This window comes from Portunus trituberculatus, chromosome 40, assembly GCF_017591435.1.
Source record: "Portunus trituberculatus isolate SZX2019 chromosome 40, ASM1759143v1, whole genome shotgun sequence".
In the NCBI taxonomy this organism is placed as follows: domain Eukaryota; kingdom Metazoa; phylum Arthropoda; class Malacostraca; order Decapoda; family Portunidae; genus Portunus; species Portunus trituberculatus.
Window position 1 is genome coordinate 8,660,001 of NC_059294.1, and position 25,824 is coordinate 8,685,824.

The 25,824-nt window shown below is 40.5% G+C and overlaps 1 protein-coding gene across 1 annotated transcript in view; it reads left to right on the forward strand.

The window, feature by feature from the left end:
- Positions 1 to 22,346, forward strand: part of LOC123515838 — a 128,943-nt gene extending 106,597 nt beyond the window's left edge. The window contains exon 6 of the mRNA XM_045274724.1: positions 21,491 to 22,346. Within this exon, the coding sequence (XP_045130659.1) occupies positions 21,491 to 21,583 (93 nt within the window). The 3' untranslated portion in view covers positions 21,584 to 22,346. The remainder of the gene's footprint in view (positions 1 to 21,490) is intronic.
- The last annotated feature ends 3,478 nt before the right edge of the window (positions 22,347 to 25,824 follow it).

The window sequence follows — 25,824 nt, forward strand, 5'->3', positions numbered from 1 at the left end:
TGTGTGTGTGTGTGTGTGTGTGTGTGTGTGTGTGTGTGTGTGTGTGTGTGTGTGTGTGTGTGTGTGTGTGTGTGTGTGTGTGTGTGTGTGTGTGTGTGTGTGTGTGTGTGTGTGTGTGTGTGTGTGTGTGTGTGTGTGTGTGTGTGTGTGTGTGTGTGTGTGTGTGTGTGTGTGTGTGTGTGTGTCAGTCGATTTACTTTGACAAAATATAAAACTTTTTCTTCATGAATTTCAAACAAGACGAACAACACTAGTCTATTTTGATATTTAAATGTTACAAATATGTTAAAAAGGAATGTGATATAAAGAAAGGTATATATAAATATATATATATATATATATATATATATATATATATATATATATATATATATATATATATATATATATATATATATATATTATCTCTAGACAGTATAAATATATGTTCAAACGTTTATGATTTCCAAGTAATGGCAATAATTTTGAGCACCTCTCCCTTGCTGCAATTACTGTTCGAAACAAAAAAATCTCTTTCATCTGTTCACTTCATATTGTGTTTATAATATGTATATGTATATAATAAGCAACATGTCTGCTAAGGAGCCATTAAGAGCTTAGCAATTAGGCCATATTATTAATGTTTATGATGCTACTTATGTAACATCTTGGAAATAAAAACCATCAATCACTCTCTATATCACACTCTCACTTTCTTTCTCCGACACTTGTAACTATCCCTAGAACCATTTAAGGAAAAAAAAAAAAAAAAGAACTTCGAAATACGTGAAAATATAATGATTCTTTGTTTAATTATATATTGATCACTTTCATCACTCTGCTTCTCATTCACTTTCAGGCAGATGACCGTTATTTCAGAGGGATAATCAGGGCGTCATCACCATCATTGTCATCATCTTCATCATTGCAATCATTGTCATCATCATTATCGTCATCCTCCACCCGCTCCTCATCACCATCATTCTTATCCAAAGTTTCATTAGATGTGTCATAAAGTTTACACTCATCTTCCTCCTCGTCGTCTTCCTCTTTCTTTCCTTTGCGTTTATTACCATTCTTTTCCTTTCTCCTCATGCTTCTCCTTCTCCTTTTCCTCCTCCTCCTCCTCCTCCTCCTCCTCCTCCTCCTCCTCCTCCTCCTCCTCCTCCTCCTCCTCCTCCTCCTCCTCCTCCTCCTCCTCCTCCTCCTCTTCCTCCTTCTTCTCCTCCTCCTCATTATCATTACCAACACCATCACCATTAATCATCAAGGAAACGAACGCTCATACTCATGTTTTATCTCACTCCTGCAAGAAAAAACCCTGCACTCACCACCCTTCCCCCTCCAACCACCTCCATGCCACTCACACTCACCACCCCTGCTTCTCCAATCACCTCACTCTTCTCCCTCGCACTGAAAAATCCTCTTCGCACACTCGTACTATGGAAACCAGTCAGCCAGTCAGCGAGCCAGCGATCCAACTACCCAGCCAGCCAGCCAACCAGCCACTCACACCGCTTCACTACGCTACGATTTCCAAGGGTTAATGAAAAGGTCAGAAACTTTGCGGCCAACACGGTGGATTGCTACCTTTTGTTTCCCCAGCCCGTCCTCTTCCCCCACGAATCCGAGGGTAACGTTGCATGGCTCCAGCATTAACGAGGCTACGTTCCACAAGGGCAGGATGAGATGGGGACATGTGCAGTGGATTGGAGTAGCGAGAGAAATAGGTGGAGTGCGGGAGGTGAAGTACAGCACACACAGGTCAGGACAGCGCTTGGTACAGTAAGTGCGTGTCTGACGAGCGGCGGAAGTGAAGAGCGGATGGTGGGTCAGAAAAAAATTGCAGCGAAATAGAGCAAAATTGTCGTGACACTTGGGAACAAATGGACGGAGCTCTGGAGTGACATGGGGGCGCGGCGTGATAGGCGGAGAGTGGGGTGACGCTAGTGAGATGGATGGCTGAATGGGAGTGGCCAGGCGGCGGGATATATGCGTCAATGGGGAATGGGGGTGGGTGTGGTGAGGGAAAAGGTAAAGAATTGGATATGGCCTGAATTTATATTTGAATTGATGTCGCTCGTGTTAATTTTTCTTTCGTGCGATGCTGGTGTTGAGTTTGAAATAGGTAGTTTCGTTTGTCGTCAATTGTCTGTGTGTGTGTGTGTGTGTGTGTGTGTGTGTGTGTGTGTGTGTGTGTGTGTGTGTGTGCGTTTGGTATTGATAATATGATAGATAACGTGCATTAGTAAATTGAACAATAATGAGGTATGATTTGAAAGACGTTGATGTGTGAATTATAACAACTCAAAGTTTGTCTTTGTATGTGTGTGGCCGTGTCTCCTTTGTCTGTCTCTCTGTCTCTCTATTTGTCTTTCTGCTTCTCTGTTCTCTCTCTCTCTCTCTCTCTCTCTCTCTCTCTCTCTCTCTCTCTCTCTCTCTCTCTCCGTTTCTATGTGTACCAAATAGAAAAAGGTAAATTATTTAGCGACAGGCAACATGAAAGGGAACCAAGAGAAACTTTACGGAAAGATAGAAAGAGAGTGGAAAGAGAGAATGGAGAATGTTGGAAATTGAAGGATAGACACTGATGGAGAGAGAGAGAGAGAGAGAGAGAGAGAGAGAGAGAGAGAGAGAGAGAGAGAGAGAGAGAGAGAGAGAGAGAGTGAGAGTGAGTGAGAAAGTTGACTATTCCTGTGGTTTTTTTATTCAAATTTCTCCCCCTTCATTTCTCCTTTCATTTCCATTTATTCCTCACTCTTTCCTCGCTCAGCTTTTCCGTTCTATCTTTCTTTCCTCTTTTCGTCTCCTGGAAAAGTCCCGTTCCATCCCTTTTCCTTTTGCCGCTTCACCTAACACAATTTTTTCTATCTGTTTTTTTTTTATTTTTCTCTCTTGATTTGACGAAAGGCAGAGATGGAAAAATAGGAGGAGGAGGTTCAAGACATAGGGAGCAGAAATTGGAGTAATGGAGAGAGAGAGAGAGAGAGAGAGAGAGAGAGAGAGAGAGAGAGAGAGAGAGAGAGAGAGAGAGAGAGAGAGAGAGAGAGAGAGAGAGGAGAAAAAGTAAAAGAGGTGAAGAAAACTAAGAACTTGAAGGTGAAAACACGTATGAAATGTTACAAATATTATCTCTCTCTCTCTCTCTCTCTCTCTCTCTCTCTCTCTCTCTCTCTCTCTCTCTCTCTCTCTCTCTCTCTCTCTCTCTCTCTCTCATTCGCTTCAACTTATACAACGTCATCACTTTCTTCTCGACAAGTTTTGTGTAATTGTATATATAATTCTTCCAATTGCATTAGAAATTTTTTCGCCCGTGTGGACAAGGAGAAGGAGGAGGAGGAGGAGGAGGAGGAGAAGGAGAAGGAGAAGGAGGAGGCGTAGGAGAAGCAGGAGGAGGAGGAGGAGAGGAGGAGGAGGAGGAGGAGGAGGAGGAGGAGGGATGTCAAAACCAGACGTAGTAGGTGGAGGTAAATGTGAGAGGAAAAGATTAAGGAAGAGGATGAAGAGAACGAGGAGGTGATGGGAGTGGAGATGAGAGAGATGACGAGCGAAATAAGACTGAAATGGAGAAGAAATTTAGGAAGGAAAAAGAAAGAAACGAAGGTGATGATGGCTGTTTTCAGAGAGAGAGAGAGAGAGAGAGAGAGAGAGAGAGAGAGAGAGAGAGAGAGAGAGAGAGAGAGAGAGAGAGGTCTTTAGTGGAAGTATGACAGATGACTGGAAATGAAGGCTAAAATCAGAAGATAGCGAAACAAAAGAAGAAGAAGAAGAAGAAGAAGAAGAAGAAGAAGAAGAAGAAGAAGAAGAAGAAGAAGAAGAAGAAATCGTGCAACACAGGCGAGGAACGCGATCAGACAAACCTTTTCTCTTTTCTTTCGATATTTCCTCTCGGTTCCTCCTGGCCTGAGGGAAGAAAAGAAGGTGAGGAGGAGGAGGAGGAAGAGGAAGAAAAAGAAGAGAGGGAAGAGGAGGAGGAGGAGGAGGAGAAGGAGGAGGAGGAGGAGGAGGAGGAGGAGGAGGAGGAGGAGAAAAGTTGCCTTCGTAGGTAAACTTTCTTTCTGGGTCGTGTTTGTGCGCCTCAACACACTTCCTTATTTACTCCTAGTGACTTTCTTTTCCTTCCTCTCCAAAGAGCTTCCTACACACATTACGGCCCGCCAGCCTCTCAGGGTCGCCCGCACCATGTTCTCTAAATACTGCATTAGTGAAAGACTACTGCCCCTCCTACTGGGGTACGTAATGATGGTCTTGTTACTGTTGCTTCTACTTAAGAAAAATACTACTACTACTACTACTACTACTACTACTACTACTACTACTACTACTACTACTACTACTACTACTACTACTACTACTACTACTACTACTACTGCTACTGCTACTACTACTACTACTACTACTACAATTACCATTAACACACATTTCTACTGATCCTCTCATTTTTCCTCCTCCTCCTCCTCGTCCTCTTCCTCCTCTTCCTCTTTTACCCCTCGTTTTCCTCCTCTGTTTGAAAGAAGCTAGTTAAAAAGCTAATTACATTGAAGGATTTCCCGTTGTGTAATAGAAAACGTGTAGTATTTATTCTGAATTGTCGAGGAGTGTTGTCATACTGCTGTCCCTTTTTATCGGCGAACACTTGCCTTCCTTTTTTTTTTCGTGAACAGGCAAAATGAATCGCTTCACGTGTAATTAACTGTGAAGGTTTTTCTTTGTTGACTTGTGAGCTAATTTTAATTGGCACGGGACAGTTCCTTTTTTTTTTTTTTACATGTGAAAGTCTATTTTTGAAAAGAGAAATGTTTGCCAGACACTGCATTAAAATGATTGAGTTTTGAAATTATTCCCCTGATGTTGTATACTTAAGTCGTAGTTTGTCGTACTTTATGTCAAAAGTATCGAGCTTTGAGTTTGTCCTACATTGTATTAAAAGTAACGAGCTTTGAAATCATTCTTTTGACATTACGCATTTGAGTTTTATAAGGCATTAAAATGATTGATTGACCTTAGTACTATGCTTTTTTTGTTATTCTGCACTTAAGTTCTCGTTTAGTGTACACATCATTATAATTATACAACTTTGAACCCTTCCTTTGATGTTCTAGACTTACAAAGATCATAGTTCTGCTGAAGATATATTGTACTGAGACTTCGCTTTTTATATGCTGAAATATCATCTAAAAAAGTAAAAAAATATGTTTGCCGTACATTGGGTTGAAAATTATCGAACTTAAAACATCCCTTCCTAATGTAATACACCAAAAAATCGTGCCCTTCCTTAATGCAATACACTTAAAAATCGTGACATTCCTTAAGTTAATGCAATACACAAAAAAATCGTGACCTTCCTTAATGCAATACACTAAAAAATCGTGACCTTTCTAAATGCAATACACTTCAAAATCGTTGTTCTGCTTCAATCATCTTCAGTGAGACTTTATTTGGGACGCATAGATTTGTGTCACGTTACATTTCATCATCGAGCACAGTCAGGCGAGGTGTGGTAAGCGCGCAGTCATCCTGGTTATCGTAGGTCAAGAAATAATGATACACCTCTCCCTGATTGCACACTCCTGCCAGGGACTCAGCCTTCAGGGTCTGTCGGTGCTAAACATAAACGTCCCCTCCTTCTTTTCCCACTGGTAAATTGCGGGGCTTAAACATCGGCTGAGTCAAGGCAGGGCGGGGTGAGTTGGGTTGGGCAGGATGTGGTGGGAGGGTTGACTCCAGGATATAACTTGCTGTGCGAAATATGAAACCCGGCTCTCGTTGTAGGCTTCTTAATCATGCACGCATCAATCTCTGCCCGGAACTAACTTTCTGCCACGCTATTCTCACACGCAGCGACATGACACTCTCCTCCTTCCTTGCCCCCTTCCCACTACACACACACACACATACTTGCAGGTCTCTCCCCTCCGCCTCCGTGCCAATGTCTGTTATCACGGTGTTATTTCCTCCGCGTGACGATGAGGTGACTTGTTTCTTCATAATCTTTACAGGTCTGTGTGGTCACCTTCATGTACATGCCTCCTCCCTTCCTATTACATTTTCTTTATTTTTCATTGTTTTGTGAATGTATTTTTCTTTGTTTTCTCTCTCTTTTTTTTAACACTGCCATGCTCTTTGATTTCCTAATAATTATAATTCTTGCTGTTCTTGTTGATATTTCTATTCTCTTTCCGTGTTCTATTCATCCTCAATAATTTTCTTATTTTCGTAAGTCATCTACTTTACTTTTCTATCTCTTACTATTTTATTTTCTATCTATTTTCTAATCCTTACAAGATTTCTCAAACTTTTTATCTGTATTTTTCTATTTTTATTTCCTTCTCTTTTTACCTTTTCTTCAGTGTTTTTCTTTGTCAGCTCTCGTCTGTTCCCTCTCCAACCTTTCTGTTCCTTTAGATTAGACAGTGTAGCTTTCCACAAACAACCTGGAGATTTATTGGATATTTGTTCTTCTTTGGTCTTATTTTTATACGTTGTCTTTGGCACTCTCACACCTGCCTCCTCCTCTTACCTGTATCCTCAGCCCCTTGTGGATCTTACCTTGTTTTCTCTCTCCTTCAGCCCACTCCTTTAGTCCATCCTAATCCTTTCTCGGGCTTTCCAACACTTCCTCCTGTCTCCTCTTTGTGTAACTTCTTGCGATCCCTTGTTCTCCGTTTCCTTCTCCGTCTCTCCCTCTCTTCTCATTTTCCCTGCTTCTTCTTATCCTTCCTTTCTTACTTCATCGTTTTCTTGTATTGGTTCCTTTTTCCGTTATTTTCTCTCGATTTTTCTTGCTCTTTTGTATTATTTCTCGTCCTTGCGTCTATTTTCCTCGTCTTTCTTGTTCTTTTCGCCTTCTTAGTACTTCTTGTTCTTGTTTTGTATATCTCATCTCTCCTTTCCTTTCCTTTTCCACTTCCTTTAACTTCCTAGTCTTTCTCTACTTCATTCTTTCTCTCCTCCTACGTTTTCCTATTCTGTACTTCCTTCTTTAACTTCATCATCCTGGTCTTTATTTTTTCCCTTCACTTCCTGCAGATTCTCTTCCTCCTTCTCTTCTTCCTTTTCCTCTTTCTCTTCTTTTTCTTCCTCTTTGTCCTTTTCCTCTTCCTCTTTCTCCTCTTTCTCTTCCTCTTTCTCCTTTTCCTCTTCCTCTTTCTCCACTTCCTCTTCCTCTTTCTTCTCTTCCTCTTCCTTCTCGTCTCCTCTTCGGTGGTAGCAAATCGCACAATTTACACCAGAATCGCCAAGTGGCCGCCAGGAGCTGACACGCAGGGCCGCCGCGACACCGGTGCTCGCCGAGGCTTTCTGGCTACGAGTTATGTGTTGCAGGAAATCTTGCTCTGATATATATGTTTAAGGTGGGGAGAAGGACGATGCTCTCTGAATTATTAGTGGTTGTGAGGTACGTGCCTGTGTATGTGTGTTTTGATTTCTTTTATCATTTTTTGTTTGTGTGTGTGTTTTTTTTAATGTAAGAGGGGAAAGCCGGCCAAGGGCAACAAAGAATTAATGAAAAAAAAGGTCCACTTAATTACTCGCCCCAGCCCTGTGTGTTGAATGTAGTTTGGTTTTGTTAAGTGTGTTTGAACTTTTTGTCTTATTTGTGTTACTGAGTAGATTTGTGTAGGTTGTTGTAGAGTGGTTGTTATTTTTGTTACTTTGACATATACTACTACTATTACTACTAACATCACTGTTTCTACTGCTGCTGCTGGTCCATATTGCTGTGTTTTCCCAAGTGTCATCACAGAAGATCTATAGTATTTATGTACCTGATGAATAAATAAACATGATATACAAATAACTAATAGCTAGAATAAAAGTAATAATCAACATAGGTAGTTCTTACGCAGTCATGACAGTATAATTTCATCAAAAATTTTACCTTTTATCTTTTATTTACCATCATTATCCTCCCCACGTAACGAATGAGGCAGAACCTTCCTTTTTCCCTTCACAGTGTGCCGATACTGACAGGCAGCGAGTCTTACTTGGCTGTGTTGTGTTATGCGAGACTCGGCTAGTTACCGCCACATCCTTCCCTTACCCAACGCTCGTGATCGTGGCGTATCGAGCTCCTTTTATGTCTATTTTCTCCTTCATTCTCTCCATAAGATACATGGTTGTCACTCCCCTCACTCGTCTTGTCCCTGTTACGTGACCCCGCCTTTCTTTTGTCAGTTTTTTTGCAATGTACAGAAGCCTTATGGTGTTTTGTACGTGTCTGTATCCACACACACACACACACACACACACACACACACACACACACACACACACACACACACACACACACACACACACACACACACACACACACACACACACACACACACACACACACACACACACACACACACACACACACACACAAGGACCACTACTCCGTCACCTGTAATGCCAGAATAAAGTCTCTCCGCCGATAGCAATTTGGCGAGTGTCGAGTTTTCAATACTGGCTGCCATTAAGACGTTTTATCAGCGCGCGTGACCTGCCGATACCTGTTATGACCCGGCGTTAGTACGTGTCCAGCCCTGCAAGGTGCTGCGTCCTCCTCCACAGTAATGAAGGGGCGTCTGCTGAGGAGGTGGCTGAGTGTGATGATGTTTAGGAAGTAGGGAAGGGTTAGGGGGATGTGCAAGAGGAGGTAGGGAGAAGGACGATGACGACGAGGAGGATTGGGGGAGAAAATGGATGAGATGTGGTTGAAGAGGAGGAGGAGGAGGAGGTGAAAGAGAAAGGAGGAGGAAGGCGCAGAAATTTGCCGGTACTACATACTTGTATAGTGTTCTTTTGTGCACCACCGCTACTACTACTACTACTACTACTACTACTACTACTACTACTACTACTACTACTACTACTACTACTACTACTACTACTACTACTACTACTACTACTACTACTACTACCATCGCCAGCATATAAGAAAACAATAACTAGGTGTTCTTACTGTCATCAATGTTATCTTCTTGGTATGATACTCTCTTCCTTCCTATTATTTTTTTCACTCTCTACTGTAAACCAAGTCTCAGGTATACCAATTACTTTTGCTGTCTAACCTGTTGTCTTACCTCATTTTCTCCCTCCTTGTATTGTAGTCATCACGCACATTAGGCCTTCTCAAAAACTCCTCCATTAAACTTTAGTGTTCCGGGAGAATCATTAGCAAACCACTTGTAGGGTCTCTTTTGATATCCCTAATTTGCATCTCAATACTTCCTTTTTTTTTTTTTTATTAATCCAGTACTTTTCACTTTGTTCTTCGTTTCTCTTTTATTTTTTTACTTCAACGGTTATTGGTATACGAGTCACATTCACATAACTATATCAACTTTACTAAATAACATCTGACTGCCTCTATTCGCAATACATCTACTCTTTCAGTTTAATCTTAACTTTAATCATCTTACGTATAGTTCTTTCATATCCTACGAGTGTTGTGATGGTTTTCGTTCTCCTCTTACGCTGCGATAGCCAAAGTGAAAATATGATTTCCTCTCCGGGAGCTTCCTTGTACATGTATCTTATTGTTGTTTTGTAAGTGGAAGTATATTGAGCATGCCACTCCTTGCAGTCTTGATGAAATGTTTTGCCCCAGACTGAGACACTTTATCAAATCGAATGGAGTAAAAGAAACTTGGGTGTGTCTGTTTGCGTGGTACATTGATCTTATGTTTTGTTATAATGTAAAGTCTACTGTCCATGTGATATACTTCAAATATAACAAATTGTAAACAGATGGAAAATAGAATGATAAAATTGTACATTACCTCAACATTATTTCTTTTTAAAGTCATACTATTGTTTTCTTTGTTTCTTTGAGTGAACTACTTACTGATGAAATTGTGGACAGTTAACAACATGAATAAGGAAATGAAAAGGTTCATGAATATATGAATGAGTTAATCAACATATTATATGATATGTCTAAAAATATACTATATCTCTGATGAAATGTTACGTAAAACATGTGAGATGCGGCAACATGAGTAAATAAGACATCACAGAGTATCGAACCGCTCTATTGTATCTGCAGACTGGCCAAGAAGATAATTTCTAATTTTATCAAGGCTTCATTGTAGAATTTCTTTCCAAAGGACGGAATTGACTTGGTGGCCAACAAAAGGAGTGTTTCTCATTTCCTCCTACTGATAACTAGTAATTTTGTCTGACCCTTTCTTCTTCTTTCGATGTCTTTTCCTAGGCTTGTTTTCCTTATCGTTGTCGTTGCGTTTGTGACATTTTGGGAGAGTGTTATTTTTTCTTTGTTCAGATTATGTGACTCATAGAATAATTGACTTACCGATTAACTCAATAACTGACTCCATTACTGATTCACTGATTTGCTGACTTAGTAACTACCTCATTGACTGAATATTTTCCACACTCACTCAACAATAAGCCACTCATTCACTCAAACCAGCCAACCAACCAAACAAACAACCGAACACAAACCATCTAAATAACCATGACTTATACCTAACTAACCAAACAACTAACCAATCATTTCCCAACCCACTCACTCATCCACCAACCCACTCCACCAACTAACTAACAGACAAACTGCCTGACAAACTGCATGGCTGGCAAGGAGAGAGGCAATTGTACGAGTATTGTCCCCGTCTCACTTACTCTCTCAGCACCAACAGCGCTACCTCTTAAGACGCTCACTGTCAGCCTCCTCACCCTGCTCTCAAGACCGGCTGCTTCCTTAGGTCCCTTTCGGATGGTGTAGCGGGTCGTTCTTGAGACGTAGGAGTTGTAATAAACGGAAGGGAAGAGGAGAGGAGACGCAGGAGGGAAGGTGAGGGGGAAGGAGGTGAGAGCAACTGGTGCAGGGAAGAGGGAAGGTGAGGAGGGAAATGACTTCTCACTCCCATTACTACCTTAAGTGAAAGGAGAGGAAAGTGAGAACGAGTTTGATGAGAAAGAGGAAGACGAAGAAGAAGCATTGATAGTCATGGTGCAGGAAAAGACGAAGATATAAGTAATTCAGTACTAAGACCATAAACATAATGATACTATTAAAGATCTCTCCCTCTTTCTGCTGAGAGAGAACCAACAACATTTAGCCACTGAATCTTTACATAAAATCAGAAATATAGTGTAATGAACGGTCACTTATGTCCCTACCTGTGTCTTTATTTCCAACTTTCTATGACATGACTTCCTTTGACCCTTTTAACACTGTGACGCATTCTTACCTTGAGTTTTGTGTAATTTTGTTGACATTAGAAAGGGTTTATGGAGGTCAGAAGATGAATGGCCTGAGTCTTTACTATTTTAATCCCACATAAATTTCTAAAGCTGTATGAAATCACCAAAATAGTAACCAAATTGAACATGAAAACGCATCATGGTACTGAAGAGATTAAGAAGAGGGTATCAATACATTTATCCCTTTCTTTTGGCTAAATGGATCGGACCTCTATGGGGACTGGCAACTAAGTGAGCCTTTTTCTACATTTTTTGTTGCTTTTGGCCAGTTGTTCCCTCTTACAACAACAACAACAACAAAAAAAAACATGGTAAGGGAGAACTGATAGAGTGGTCAGTGATGTGTGCAGTGTGGTAGATGTTAACCTACAATTTTTAAAGAGTGACCTGGCTTATCAACATGTTCGCTGGGTAGACGGCAATCAATCATACCAGTTCTTTATGTGTGTCAGTACTCTTTTTATTGTGGCACGCTCAGCCTATACTCTTCATTCTTCTTATTGATTTCCTTTCCCTTTTGAGCCTTTTGTTATTGTTCTCTTCCTTTTCCTGTGTCTTCCTCATTCTGTCTGCAATTCCCTCCTCCTCTTCCTTTTCCTCCTCTTTCTCCTCTTTTTCCTCTTCCTGCTCTTCCTCTTCCTTCTGTAGTGAGGCGGAAAATGCCCCAAGTCGAGTTAAGCATTTTTCCTTCGCTGGGCCTCGAGGTTCCTTTACTCAGCTGCCCCCAGGAACCGCTGATGCACGAGTCATTATCTGTAATGCTAGGTACGCCTCCTCCTTCTCTTCCTCCTCCTCCTCCTCCTCCTCCTCCTCCTCATTTTCCTTCTCCTCCTCCTCCTCCTCATTTTCCTCCTCCTCCTCCTCCTCCTCATTTTCCTCTTCCTCCTCCTCCTCCTCCTTCGCGCTGAGGATGATTGAAAAGACGCTGTTGGGAAGGAGGGGTATGTGTGGTATAGAAGGCGATGAGAAAAGCGAGGAAGATTAAAGAAGAACGGTCTGACATTATCGAAGTTCACTTAGGAGAGAGAGAGAGAGAGAGAGAGAGAGAGAGAGAGAGAGAGAGAGAGAGAGAGAGAGAGAGAGAGAGAGAGAGAGAGAGAGAGAGAGAGAGAGAGAGAGAGAGAGAGAGAGAGAGAGAGAGAGAGAGAGAGAGAGAGAGAGAGAGAGTTGATAGTGTTGATGTTCCCAATATAACTTACTAGACGAAGATATTCACATTATTTCTTCTGCTGTCAGAAAACCCAGTGCATTAGTAAGAGTTTGTAACGCACGACACGTAGCACTCTGTAACCAGTCGTCCATTAGTCTGCATTTTAAAACGAGGATGTGTGTTTTTCTTTTTATTCTTGTGTTCCTGTTTTAGTTGGCATATCCATTTGTTTGTATTTTTGTTTGTAATCACTCCTATCCATTAATCTACATTTTAAAACAAGCACACATATATTTCCTTCTTTTAATTCTAGTGTATCTGTTTTAGTTACACCTCGCATTTGTTTAAGTATTTATTTGTATTTTTTCTTCAAATATTTTTTTTTTTTAATGCCAATGCCGCTCTGATGAAATTAAGCATTAGCGATTTAATCATTAGTAAGTTTTCGTGATGTTGAAGTAGATATAGGGATAAAAATAATGTTGACCCCTTCAGTACCGTGATGCGTTTTTATATTCAATTCTGCTTACTATTTGGCGATTTTATACAGCTTTAGAAACATAAATAGAGATTAGAATAGTAAGGACTATACATTTTCTGACCTCCATAGAACGTTCCTAATGTAAATAATATCGTTTAATCACACCAAAAATTCATGATGAAAATGTGTTCTAGTACTGATGGAGTTAAATCTCCTCTTGGTTTTAAATCACTTAATTCAGCAATGTAACAACTACTCCATCACTCCCGTTTGGGAGGCATTTTGAAAGGTCCAGCTTGCACTATCACTCAGCAAGTCTTTTAAGAATGAATATTTCCAAATGCGGAAAGGATTAATAAAACGAGCTTACTATACATCGTTCACCACTCATTAGAGGGATATGTTTGGAAAGTCCTGGCTTTTGTACCGTCACTCTGCAGACTCATCAAATATAGATGTCTGAGATGAAAAGCATTAAAGTTATTCTAATTTAACAAAGAAAGTAAAGAATACATGTTTTCAAATGAGCAAAGAGTAATTGAATTAAATACAAAAATACTAGATATTGGTCACCACTCACCAAAGTTAAGCATTTTGGAAAGTTAGCCTTTGTACAGTTTCTGTCTTGTACTGTCACTCAGCAGCTCGCCAGGTACAAACGCCTCGGTTGAAACTCACAAAGGATAATGTTGTGTGTCTCGCGCCAGAGTGACTGCCGGGTGTTGACACTTTCTGCTGTCCTTCTACTGCTCGTCTTGCGCTGCCACTTTTAAGTATTCATGTCTCTTGCTGAGGAAAACCGTGTTGAGTATGGAGTGAATGCGTATAGTGTGTGACTTCCCTTAGAGGTTAATTAATGTAAAAGGCACCTTGATTAGTCGAAGTATCATCTCATTTGAGTGTATGAAATAGATATACTGTTTTGTTTATTCTGTACTGTATTTGTATAAGAAAAATAAGATCGTATAGGTTACTGCGATCAAAGGAAATTCAGACCATCACTAAGTAATGTCAATCAAATATGTACAAAAAGACAGGGAGTAAATTAGACCATTTAGGTTACTGTGATCAAAAGAGAATGAGACCATCACTAAGTAATATAAATCGAATATGGACGAATAAGAGAGGGAATAAATTATTTAGAATCTCTCCTAACCTTTTATTATGTAAGATTCCTCGTGTTTTTTAACCTCAAAGTTCAAGGCTGCAATGAAACTTGTACATGTTCCTGAAAAAGACACAGAACACGAAGGCCGAAAGGTCAAGCATTGCATAATGACACTCACTTCAGGAATAGAGAAATGAGACACGTGTCAGGAGCGTCCTACGAATTCACGGCGCAGGAAAGCTTTATTGAAAACTGTGGGACTGAATTACAAACCTTTAACGATCGAAGAGAAAGGAAAAAAAAAAAATCCATACCTTGCTATATAACACTAAAATCTTATGAGAACAATTCGCTAGAGCTACACAATGTTCCCTCCAATTAAATATTCTCCTGACGATGACCTTCAAATCAATCACATGAAAAATAGAAAAAAAAGTACACCTTGTTGCATGATTCAGTTGCTCATTTGATCTCATTCTGTCACTGAAGTATTCATGTGGGGAAATCAATTAACTTTTCAGACTACAACTAGAACAAGGTGTATAAAACTTTTACTTCTGTCACCAGGAAGTGGATTGTTTCTCTTTCAGTGACATTCTTCAAGTGGGAATGAATTAACACAGATACAGTGTCACCTACCTTGATATTAACGCCTTCCTTCTCTCTCTCTCTCTCTCTCTCTCTCTCTCTCTCTCTCTCTCTCTCTCTCTCTCTCTCTCTCTCTCTCTCTCTCTCTCTCTCTCTCTCTCTCTCTCTCTCTCTCTCTCTCTCTGTGTGTGTGTGTGTGTGTGTGTGTGTGTGTGTGTGTGTGTGTGTGTGTGTGTGTGTTAATATTCATTCCATTGTTTTGGGCGCTATGTTGTTAAAATAGTAAAGCTAGTAATTATTTATTTAATGTTTGTTACTCTACATCGCCTAATATTATAGAATACTTAGGTGACAGTGTTTTGATTCCTGTTTGTAAAAATATACTTCTTTATTTGAACGATTGTGAATTTTGTAACTTCCACTTTGATGTAAACTTGCACATTTTGGTCAATAAAACTAACCAATTCTGTGTGTGTTGCTGTGTTTGTTGCTTCTCATGTTCTTTGCCCACTTCCTTTTTCCCTCCTCCTCCTCCTCCACTATCATTTCCTTCTTTCCTTTCCCTTTCCGACCTGTTACATTTCCTCTCTTTACTTTCTATCTTCCTTTCATCGCCACTCTCTTCCCCAGTGAACACATTTCTCATTCTCTATCCTCCTCCTTTCAATTTAGTTTTAAGTCTTCTCTGACTCTCCCGCTCTTCAGAAGATCACCTCTCATACCTTCCTTCCCTTCATCTGGGCTATTTTTATTCAGCCCATCAACCATCCTTCATACTCGCCTTTTTGTGTGTTAATCCCTTTGCCTTTGTTCTCTTCTGGCTGTGTGTGTGTGTGTGTGTGTGTGTGTGTGTGTGTGTGTGTGTGTGTGTGTGTGTGTGTGTGTGTATGTTTTGAGTGTTTCTGTCTGATTTTGTGAGTCTATCGTTGTCATCTTTACCACCACCAGTATAGTTATTATATCAACATCATTATCATCATCATCATCATCATCATCATCATCATCATACTCATGCAGTAACGTTGAAGACGAGAAGGATGCGAAGGTGAAATGAATAAGAATTCGAAGGAAGAAGAGGAGGAAGTTAAGGAGAAGAACGTAAAGGAGGAAGGAGAGTAGGAAATGGAGAAGGAAAAGCTGGTGGTGGAGGATGATAAATGGGAATGTTATTTTCATCATCTTAGTTCATGAAATATTTGGCGTAACTTAATATTAATGTGATTCATGAATATCTGTCTGAGGGAGAAATGTGATCTTTCTTTCTTGCCACACGTCTTAATGTGTGTATGTTTCAGTGTGGCTGTTGGTGTATTTGTATCCTCTCTCTTTCTCTCTCTCTCTCTCTCTCTCTCTCTCTCTTTCACTAAACATGATTTCCTTGCGCTTTTATGGATTATATGTTGCAAACTTCCTCTGGAGCGCGCCGTCTAGGGTTAGTGGAGACGTGTTTGCACTAATCCCTTAGTCAATCCTCCTCCTTGTCGTTCATTCTCCTTCTTGGTCCTCGCCCTCACCCTTTATCCTCTCAACTTTTCGCTTCTTCTTCTTCTTCTTCCTCCTCCTCCTCCTCCTCCTCCTCCTCCTCCTCCTCCTCCTCCTCCTCCTCCTCCTCATCGGCCTCTTCCTTCATTCTGGTATATTAAGTTGTTTCATCCATTAAAGTCATTTTTTTTTCTTTGTTGCGTAATTTTTATGTGTGCTGTCAAAGTAATTCGTCTTCCTCTCCCTTCCTTCTTTTCTCCTCCTCTTCGTCCTACTCCTACTTGTCCTCCTTCTTCCTCCTTCTCCTCCTCCTCCTCCTCCTTCACTTCCCTTTTTGTTGAGTGTGATTGGTTCCAGAGTATCTCTTTTTTTTCCTTTCACTTATCTTGTTTTTCGCTTTTATCATATATACATATTTTGTTTCATTCATTTCTCACATCTTTCTATTTTCTTTTTATTATTTTCTTTGTTATTCTTTTTACTTTATCTGTTATTTTTGTGTTTTTTTTCTTTTGTGTGTGATTGTATCTTTCCTGAATTATCATCATCGAATACTTTACCTAATAAAGTCACCTTGCACCTTTACCTTTCCCATCCATCCACTTGCATTACTCACAAGATTGCCTCCTCCAATCCATTTTCTTCCGTGTATACATTTTCCTATATCCATGGCTCTCGTACACATAGAAAGGTCACTTACTTTGCCTATGTATGAGGTTTGTTCTGCCTTTGATCTAGAGAATATTATTGTTTGTTCAATGGACCCGCCAGCATCCCCAATATATTTCCGGTGTGGGGTCAATAGATGGCAGGCTGAGTTAGTACACAACCAGAGGGCGTGGGGTGCACTGCGCTGAAGGCTTACTGGCAACGCTGCTCTGGTAAATACGAGCTGAACGGAGGCCGTGAAATATTCTCTTTGTGTGTCCTGCCGAGTGTTTGGACCCACGCGAGTCAGATGAGGAGACGAAAGGGAAGAGAGTGAAAAAAAAATAGAAAGGAATGAAGAGCTTTTAGAGTCTTTTTCTCTGTCCCCTCCTCTTTCTTTCGCTCTCTTTCTCTCGAATTTTTTATGTCTCAGATGACGATGTAAATTGTTGCGTGAAATTGGGAATGTGTGTGTGTGTGTGTGTGTGTGTGTGTGTGTGTGTGTGTGTGTGTGTGTGTGTGTGTGTGTGTGTGTGCGTGTGCGTGCGGGTGACTTTTTCTCCTCCGTATGGTGGGGATCAGGACTGGGGTGAGGTAGTGTGGCAGGAGGGGATGGGTGGAATGAAGAGGACAGGTTGTGGCGGGTAGTGATGGAAGGATAGGGGCGTATGGTTACAATGGAGGTGGTATTGTAGTTTTTGGATGAAACGAAAGAGTTACAGAGGGTTTGGTACAAAGGTTTGGTGGTGTTGGTGTGTAGTTGCTGTGGTTCGCTGGCTCTTCTGGTGGGGAGTGCTTGAGATGAGACAGTTTTCTTTTATGTTGTGTATGATAATAATGAACTTAATGAGATGATGATAATGTGGGAAGGGAAGGAGAGGGACGTTATAATGGTGGTGATGGTGATGGTGGTGGTGGTGATGCGACCATGTGGTGATGATGGATGCAATCATGGAGGTAATTGCGATAATTTCTTGAGTGCTTAGACGCTACACTGCGCTAATGACATTACTTTCTTGATGCCTGCACCACCATCACCACTACCACAATTACCACCACCATAATCATCACCACCACAACCACCACCAATTTGGATACTGTAAATAGTTGCACAGAATTAATGTAACAGAAAAAAAACCTCATGATTAGAAAAAAGAAAGAAATAAAAATAGGAGTAACAGCGTAAGGGAGAAAGTTTAACTCGACCTTTCGAGAAGGAATGGAGTGAAATTGCATTGTTAATTAAATTCCTGACGATTGTGACGTGTTTTTTTTACGGTCGTATCTTGACTCACCTGCAGAAGTCATGATGTTCGATGCCTACTTGCCTGGTTTACTATGACGCGTTTTCAAATTCATTCTGATTACTATTTGGTGATTTTATACACCTTCAGAATCTTATGTGTGGATTAAATTAATGAAGACTGTGACCAATAATCTTCTGACCTCCATGGCCCTTCCTAATGTTAATAAAATCGTGTAATCGTATCCAAAACTCATGGTAAAAGTGCGTCCTATTACTAAAGGGGTTAAGTTTCATTTCAAGCTCCATCGGCACCAAGACGACGACAAAGATCACCACACTACCACGCTTAGATTTACGTGTACATCTCTCCCTTGCATACTCCCTTCTTTCATTTTGGCGGTTTATTGACGTATGTCCCGCTTCATTCATTCCTATCACACGTTGAAGTGTTTTTTTTTTATTTTATACCATGTGGGGTTTTCACGGGAATTTATGGGCTAAAGGGGATACTTTTTGGGTACCCCTTATCTCAAAGCCCACCCGCTAGGAAACCCTTGCCCCGAGTGAGGAAGGCCAACCCTACACTCGGACCGTGGACAGGATTCGAACCCGTGCGCTTGGAGACCCCTCGGATCCCAAAGCACTCATGGTTCCACTGTACCACTGTTTATTCCATGTTTTTTTGTGTCTTGCCAGTGTTTTTGTGTTTTCTATGAATGAGTGGGTGATTGTGTGGGAAATTATGATTTTCGGGACTGTAGTGTTATTGGTAGTGGTATTGGTAGTAGTGGTGGTGGTGGTGGTGGTGGTGGGTGGTGGTGGTGGTGGGGTGATACAAAATTCATTACAGTGATGTCACTTTTTATTAACCTGATACCTTTTGACTTTTATGATTCTCTCTCTCTCTCTCTCTCTCTCTCTCTCTCTCTCTCTCTCTCTCTCTCTCTCTCTCTCTCTCTCTCTCTCTCTCTCTCTCTCTCTCTCTCTCTCTCTCTCTCTCTCTCTCTCTCTCTCTCTCTCTCTCTCTCTCTCTCTCTCTCTCTCTCTCTCTCTCTCTCTCTCTCTCTCTCTCTCTCTCTCTCTCTCTCTCTCTCTCTCTCAATATAGATAAGCAATAAGCAAAGTGGCAGGTGAGACGAGGCAATCAGTAGTGCCTCACCTGTTGTACACTGGAGACTGACGCCTGCACCTTACCTGATGTACCTTGATTATTTCACACTTACCTGAACCACACACCTGTTATCTCCAGTCATTCCATAAACTACCTCAGTATTTTGGTTTGTCTTTTTCGTTATATATTACTTGGTGTTTTTCGGTATCATATTGTTTTTTTTTTTCTCGGTTTTCTTCGTTTTTTTTTTGTTGTTCTTATTTTGTGATGTTATCTTGTGATGTGTTTTTCGTTTAATTAGGTTTCTCAAGTTTTCTTTTTTTTGTGTTCATTGAGTTTAATTATTCATTTGCCTCTGTAGATATTTTCTCAGTATTTCGGTCTTCTAATAATGTCCTCTTTAACTTTTCACAAATTTTTCCCTTTCGTTTTTTTGTCAATCCTGATTTTTTACTTCTACGGAAAAAAAAAAACTGTTTTAGTCTTCCATTCATTTTATTCATTACAGGAGAGCGCAAGAAAGCCAGTGAACCTTTACCTGTGAGACGCCATCGAGTCTTCACACGTGTCTTTTATTAAGAGTTTTCCTACGTAGTGTGCGGCAGTGTACTATTTCTGTCGAACCATTACCAACTATTTATTTTTTTTTGACTCACTTAACTCTGCCCTGTTAACTCCACCGAGCAACTTTCACCTTCTACTCTTTTTTTTCTCTTTTCTTTCTCTGTCGGGACGCTATTCTTATTTCACAGCTCAGTCCTCATATACCTTCTTTTCTGTCATTCTCTCTCTCTCTCTCTCTCTCTCTCTCTCTCTCTCTCTCTCTCTCTCTCTAGCGTGGAAAAAAAAAGAATAAGGGAAGAAAATCTAAATTGTTTGATGGAATATAAAGACAGAATTTTCTCGCTTGATCTCGCGGCCCCGCCCATCACTCTCTGCGGCCCTCGTCTGTCTCCTGCACGGGCCCGCGGGGTGTGGATGGGGTCGGAGGGAGGGGGAGGACTGGGGAGATGGAGGAGGAGGAAAAGGAGAAGAATGAGCCACTCAGGCTGATAATAGAATGGAGAGAGAAGAGAGGAGAGAGGGTGATTCTTTCTTCACATCTGAAATAATTGGAGGTTGACTTAGAATGTTTGTGATGGAAAAAAATGTGAATGCCTGAAGGATAGAAGTGTGATGATTGCATAGAGGATTTTGGATTAAGAGGGAATAAAGAAAAAAATGTAGTTCTTGGTAGTAGGAGATATGAAGTGAAGGAAAATGAGAACATGAAATAAATAGCTTTTCCTTCACTACAAATCTATTTTTTTTTCAGTAGACTCAAGAGGGAAAGGGAGGAAAAAATATAATAAACCATGTTGGGACCGTAAAGAAAGCTGAGAGGAAAAAGTGAGAGTGAAAAGGGATATGACAAGAAAGCCCATCCCTCCACCTCAATGATAATTTCATCGGTACATTCCACCGAAAAAAAAGGCGAAAAAATCTAATATACGTAGCTAAAACCGAAAAAAAGAAAGAAGAGACGAAAAAAGAGAGTGATAAGAGTGAGGCGAAGAAAGCTTTCTCCACCACCCCCACCACCACCCCCACCACCACCAACCCCACCACCACCAACTTGGATATATCGTTTTGCTATCAATTTACATTTATATCACCTGGTAACCCAGTTTGTAGCGACGTTGAGGTTCGATCACCCAAACTTATACGTCCCCAAATGTGTCTTCCTTCGCCTTCGTCTCCGGCAGATCCCTTCAGCGACGCCACCTTCAGACTGGCCTTTTGGGGTGAGAATGTGAGTGGGCAGAGTGCAGGAAGAAAATGAGGAAGAGGAGGAAAGAGGAAGGAGAAAGAATAAAAGACTGAAAGGAGAAGGAGAATGAAGGGGAGAAGGGGAAAAAACAGATCTAGAAGAAAGAAGAGGAAAAAACAAGACAAGCAGGAAAGGGAAGGAAAATGAAGGAAAGAAGAGCGTTTGAGGAGAAGGAAAATGGAAAATGAGAAAGAAGAAGAAAAGAAAGAAGAAGAAAAAGAAAGGAAGGAGGAAAGAAGAGAAGATAAATAAGGAAAGGGAGTGAGAACATAGAAAAAAAAGAGAGACAAAGAAGAGGAAGAAAAAAAAGGAACTGGAAATATGATACAATTTAAAACTTTTTTCTTGTGTGTGTGTGTTTGTGTGTTATTCCCCACGGTCGTCTGCTTCTTACCCAGCCATCCTTTCCTCTATGGAAAGAACTCAGAGCTCGTAATGACCGATCTTCGGGTAGGACTGAGACCACATCACACACAACACACACCTGGAAAACGAGGCCACAGACCCTCGAGTTACATCCCGTACTATTTACTGCTAGGTTAACAGGGTCTACACATTAAAAGGCTTGCCCATTTTCCTCGCCGCTTCCCGTGTGTGTGTGTGTGTGTGTGTGTGTGTGTGTGTGTGTGTGTGTGTGTCTGATTATAATACATTTCCACGATTTCATTTACAGACATCTCTAAACCTTAGTCAAGAATCAAAATCTGGCACACTGACCACGTGGGGGAAGAATTTGCTGCATGTGAGAATCCGTCTGTCTGCTTAAACATGATTCCAGGATGTCTTTTCCGTCTCCAAACAAGCATAATGCATATGAAAAGTAAACAGAAAGCTGGAGGCGAATAGATGGCGGTGGAGTGTGAGAAGCTTAAAGACTGTTTCGCCGAGAATGCAGCTTATGTGTCGTGATGCTGGGAATTCTGGCGATAGACAAGGAACACTTAGGATGGAGCGTCGTGTCAGGAGGAAGGAGGAGATGTAGGAATAGTTGAGAGATATTTGACTGGAATTCGGGACTGTTGACGTTATCGTGGAGATAAAGAAAATGTGTTGCTTTGTAAATGGTACAAATCTTTACCTTGAGAGTTCTTAGAAAAGAGTTACGAGTGCTTTGTCAGGAGAGAAAATGGAAGACCAGAGTTAAGGAACATACTCTGGTTTAAGATTTTTTGGCTACCAAGGAAAGAAAATTGTGTAAAGTGAGGAGTGAAGTTGATACAGACACGCTGAAACAAAGGAAAACGAACGGAATGGAAGAATGTTATCACCAAAGTCTTCCAAGGAAAATAAAACTGACGAAAAACAGATATGAGGTAAAAAAGATTCGTAGACTGGTTCACCCTTTGTGGATGTATTGAAGTTATTATGTGTATAGTTTCCATCAATGAAATATTATGTCAAATTACAATTGTAACTAAGATTAACCAAAATTAAGATTACATATTGAGAATACTAGTAACTGGTAATTTTTTAACATCTTTAAAAAATTACGTAGCTCATATAGTTTGTCAGAAACAGCTACTATTTCTTCCCCAAAGAGTAAACGAGAATAAATATATCTGGATAATTTGTTGATTCCCGTGGGTGTTGAGGTCCTTCCGCAGACTGTCGGTTCCAGGGATGCTTGAGTTTAAGGACTAACCACTTCATACTTTAAGAATTTCCAGATATCATGAGGATTTTATATAAGCCACTTTGTATTCCATCCCTCCATCATACCAATTTTTGTAGTCTTGTTTCTCTCCCATTCCATATTTAAAGTTTCCCTTAGTTTTACTTTTCCTTTCTTTCACATATTCATTTCCTCTTTTCTTTCCCTTTCTCTCCTTATTTCACATTCTAACCTTACCTCAACTCTTCCATCCCTCTTTCTCCTTACTACACATACTCTTCCACTCTTCCTTCTTTCCTTCCTTACTCCATATTTTAATCTTCCTTCAACTCTTCCTTCCGTCTTTCTCCTTACTACACATATCCTCCCACTCTTCCTTCATTCTTCCCTCACTCCACATGCTAACCTTCCGTTCTTCCTTCCCTCATTCTCTCTTTACTCCATGTATTAGCCTCTCCTTCACTCTTCTCACTTTCGCTCTTACTCACCACCCACCATCCCACATTCTTTCACTTTCCACGCCTAGCTTTCCTCCCCTGCCTGGCTTGGTGACCTCAGCTGACCTCAGTCCTAGCTGGCCACTGACCTTCGTGATCACAGTCAGGCGGCCGGAATCTTTATATTGGTCGTTTCCCTAATGCAGAGTCGTTAGAAGCGTTCTCGTACCTGCCTGGAACGACGTGGCTAGACCTCCTACCTGTCTTCTCACACCTGGATTTTTTTTTTTTTTTTTTTTTTTTTGTGTGTGTGTCTGTGTATGTTTTTGGGGGACTGATGAATGTATGTTGTTTTTATGCTAATTTTTTCTATTAGTTAAGTATTTTTATGTATAGTGGTTGTTCAATCTATTCTGATATTTTCATTGTGTTTTATTTATTTATCTATTTATTTCATGGTGTTGTCTTCTAAATACTTGGCATTCTTTTCTCTCTTATCTATGCATTAGAAAGTATATTTCCTAACTTTCTTTCGCAGCATCTTTTATTCGTCATGTAATGTCGTGTGATTGGTAATGATAGTTGTAGTAGTAGTAATTGTTGTTGTTGCTGTTGTTGTTGTTATTGTTGTTATTGCTTTTGTTATCGATGTTGTTGCTGTAGTAGTAGTAGTAGTAGTAGTAGTAGTAGTAGTAGTAGTAGTAGTAGTAGTAGTAGTAGTAGCAGTAGTAGTTATTGTTTTTATTGTATCTTTGTAACATTTCACTGCATCATTTATTTCTCCCAGGGCCATTAGCGAGAGTACAGTGTTGCCCCCATCCTTACGTGTGCATGCCATCACCTTTCTGTGAGCGCTGAGAGAGAGGGTGTTGGCTCTTACTTCCCTGATCTGCCGCAGGGCTTGTTTGCTAACTGTTTTACTTGTATGTGTAATGTAAGAGCACATACACACACACACACTCTCTCACACACACACACACACACACACACACACACACACACACACACACTAGTAAAGTAAACTTTTCTTAATATTTTGTAGAAAAAGCTTAGTATTTCATGTTAATTGTTACGCTTTTGATGTAAAATGTAATATATAGTTTGTGTGTGTGTGTGTGTGTGTGTGTGTGTGTGTGTAAAGAATGAAAAACCAACAAAACAGAGCATCCTACACGCTTCCCCTGCCTTCTATTCTACCCCTCCCATTCCCATTCCCCTCCCCTGCCGTCAAAAAAAGTGCATATAGGGATGAAAAAAAAAAGAAGTTACGAAACTATTTTGCATTTCATGTTTATAACCGCGAGGCTCGACTGTCCCCGCCAACCAATACCCACGATTTTGCGGGTCTGTTTTTACGCTGTTGTTCTTTTATTGTGTTGTGTGTGTGTGATTGTGTGTCGCGCGACTCTTGTCCGCAACAGGGGAAGAGGAGGAGGAGGAGGAGGAGGAGGAGGAGGAGGAGGAGGAGGAGGAGGAGGAGGAGGAGGAGGAGGAGGTGGTGGTGGTGGTGGAGGAGGAAGGGGAGGAGGAGGAGGTTTTTATTTGTGCTGGTATGTGTTTTTTCGAGCATGTAGTCCAGTTTTTCACGTATAGTGTGTGTGTGTGTGTGTGTGTGTGTGTGTGTGTGTGTGTGTGTGTGTGTGTGTGTGTGTGTGTGTGTGTGTGTGTGTGTGTATGTTTCTGTGTCGCGTTTTTGAGTGCAGCGAAGGCATTGTGATATACTGAGTGCCGACTGTTTATGTCCATCCAGCGGCACTAACCAAACAAAAGAAAGATGATACAAAAAAAAAAGAAAGATTCACCCGCTCAAGCACTTTGCAGAGGTCGTCAGCTTGCGCCTCGGAAAAGAAACATTTTAACACACGAGCTTTTGCGTGAATTACGAATAAAAGGAGAGGAAAACTGTGGAAAATATGAAAAAAAACCCCACTCTTTAGCCCCGTGTGATGCCAACGAACTGTGAACCTTTCCAAGGCAATTTAAAGATAGTGGTTCGTTTGATGCATAAATATTACTTTGAGTCGTGTATTCGTGTGTCATGAAAATTGTTAACTCTTCATATACTTTCCTTGCCTTCCTTCGTCTCTCTCTTTTTAAACCTTAATTGATGTGTTTTTCTTTCTCCTAGTTTTATCTTCACTTCTAGAACTATCGCCAAGTGTTCGTATGTCATGCAAATTATTAACACTTCATACATTTCTCTTGCTTTTTGTGTCCTCTTCTCTTGGTGCAATTCGTATTTATTCTTTCTTTTAGTTCATCGTCACGCTCATGGCTTTCGTTCTGTCTTCGTATCTCATTGAAATTATTTACGTCTCATATACATTTCCTAACTTCGTTGCTTCTTTCTTTTTCTAGCAGTAATTTACTTTTCACTCTCAGTTCATCCTTGGCGTCTGAACTTTCGTCATCGTGGTGTAACATTATAATCCTTCCGACTCCTGAAGGTCTAAGTCTCCCTCCGTTTCCAGTCAAACATCAACTGAACTGTAATTCTAAGGTTTAAATATTAGTAGTGTAACATTCCTGGGGTTTATATTCTGTCTTATTGAAGCTTTTTTTTGTGTGAGTGGGGTGGGAATACATAGAGTGCGAACATACATTATTACTTGGCTCGAATTGTTATGTTTGAATATGTTCTTTGATTGTGTGTGCTTGAGCTAGTGTTTATTCAACAAATAAGTCTTTGTATTTATTTACCTATCTCATCATCCCTTTACTTTTCTTTTTTTTTTTGTTTAATTTTCTATTCCCTTCCTCGTTGTTGTTTGATAATTTCCCATTAACTAATAGTAAACATACAAGTTGCCATATTTTTATCAACCATGTCATTACCTCCTTTTCTATTCCCTTCTTCTTGAGTGTGTTCAGAACTTGTATTGAGTAACAGGGAAGCGACAGGCACGACGGTAAATTAACTGAGATTGACCTTACTACTCTATTCCTAAGTCCCTAAGT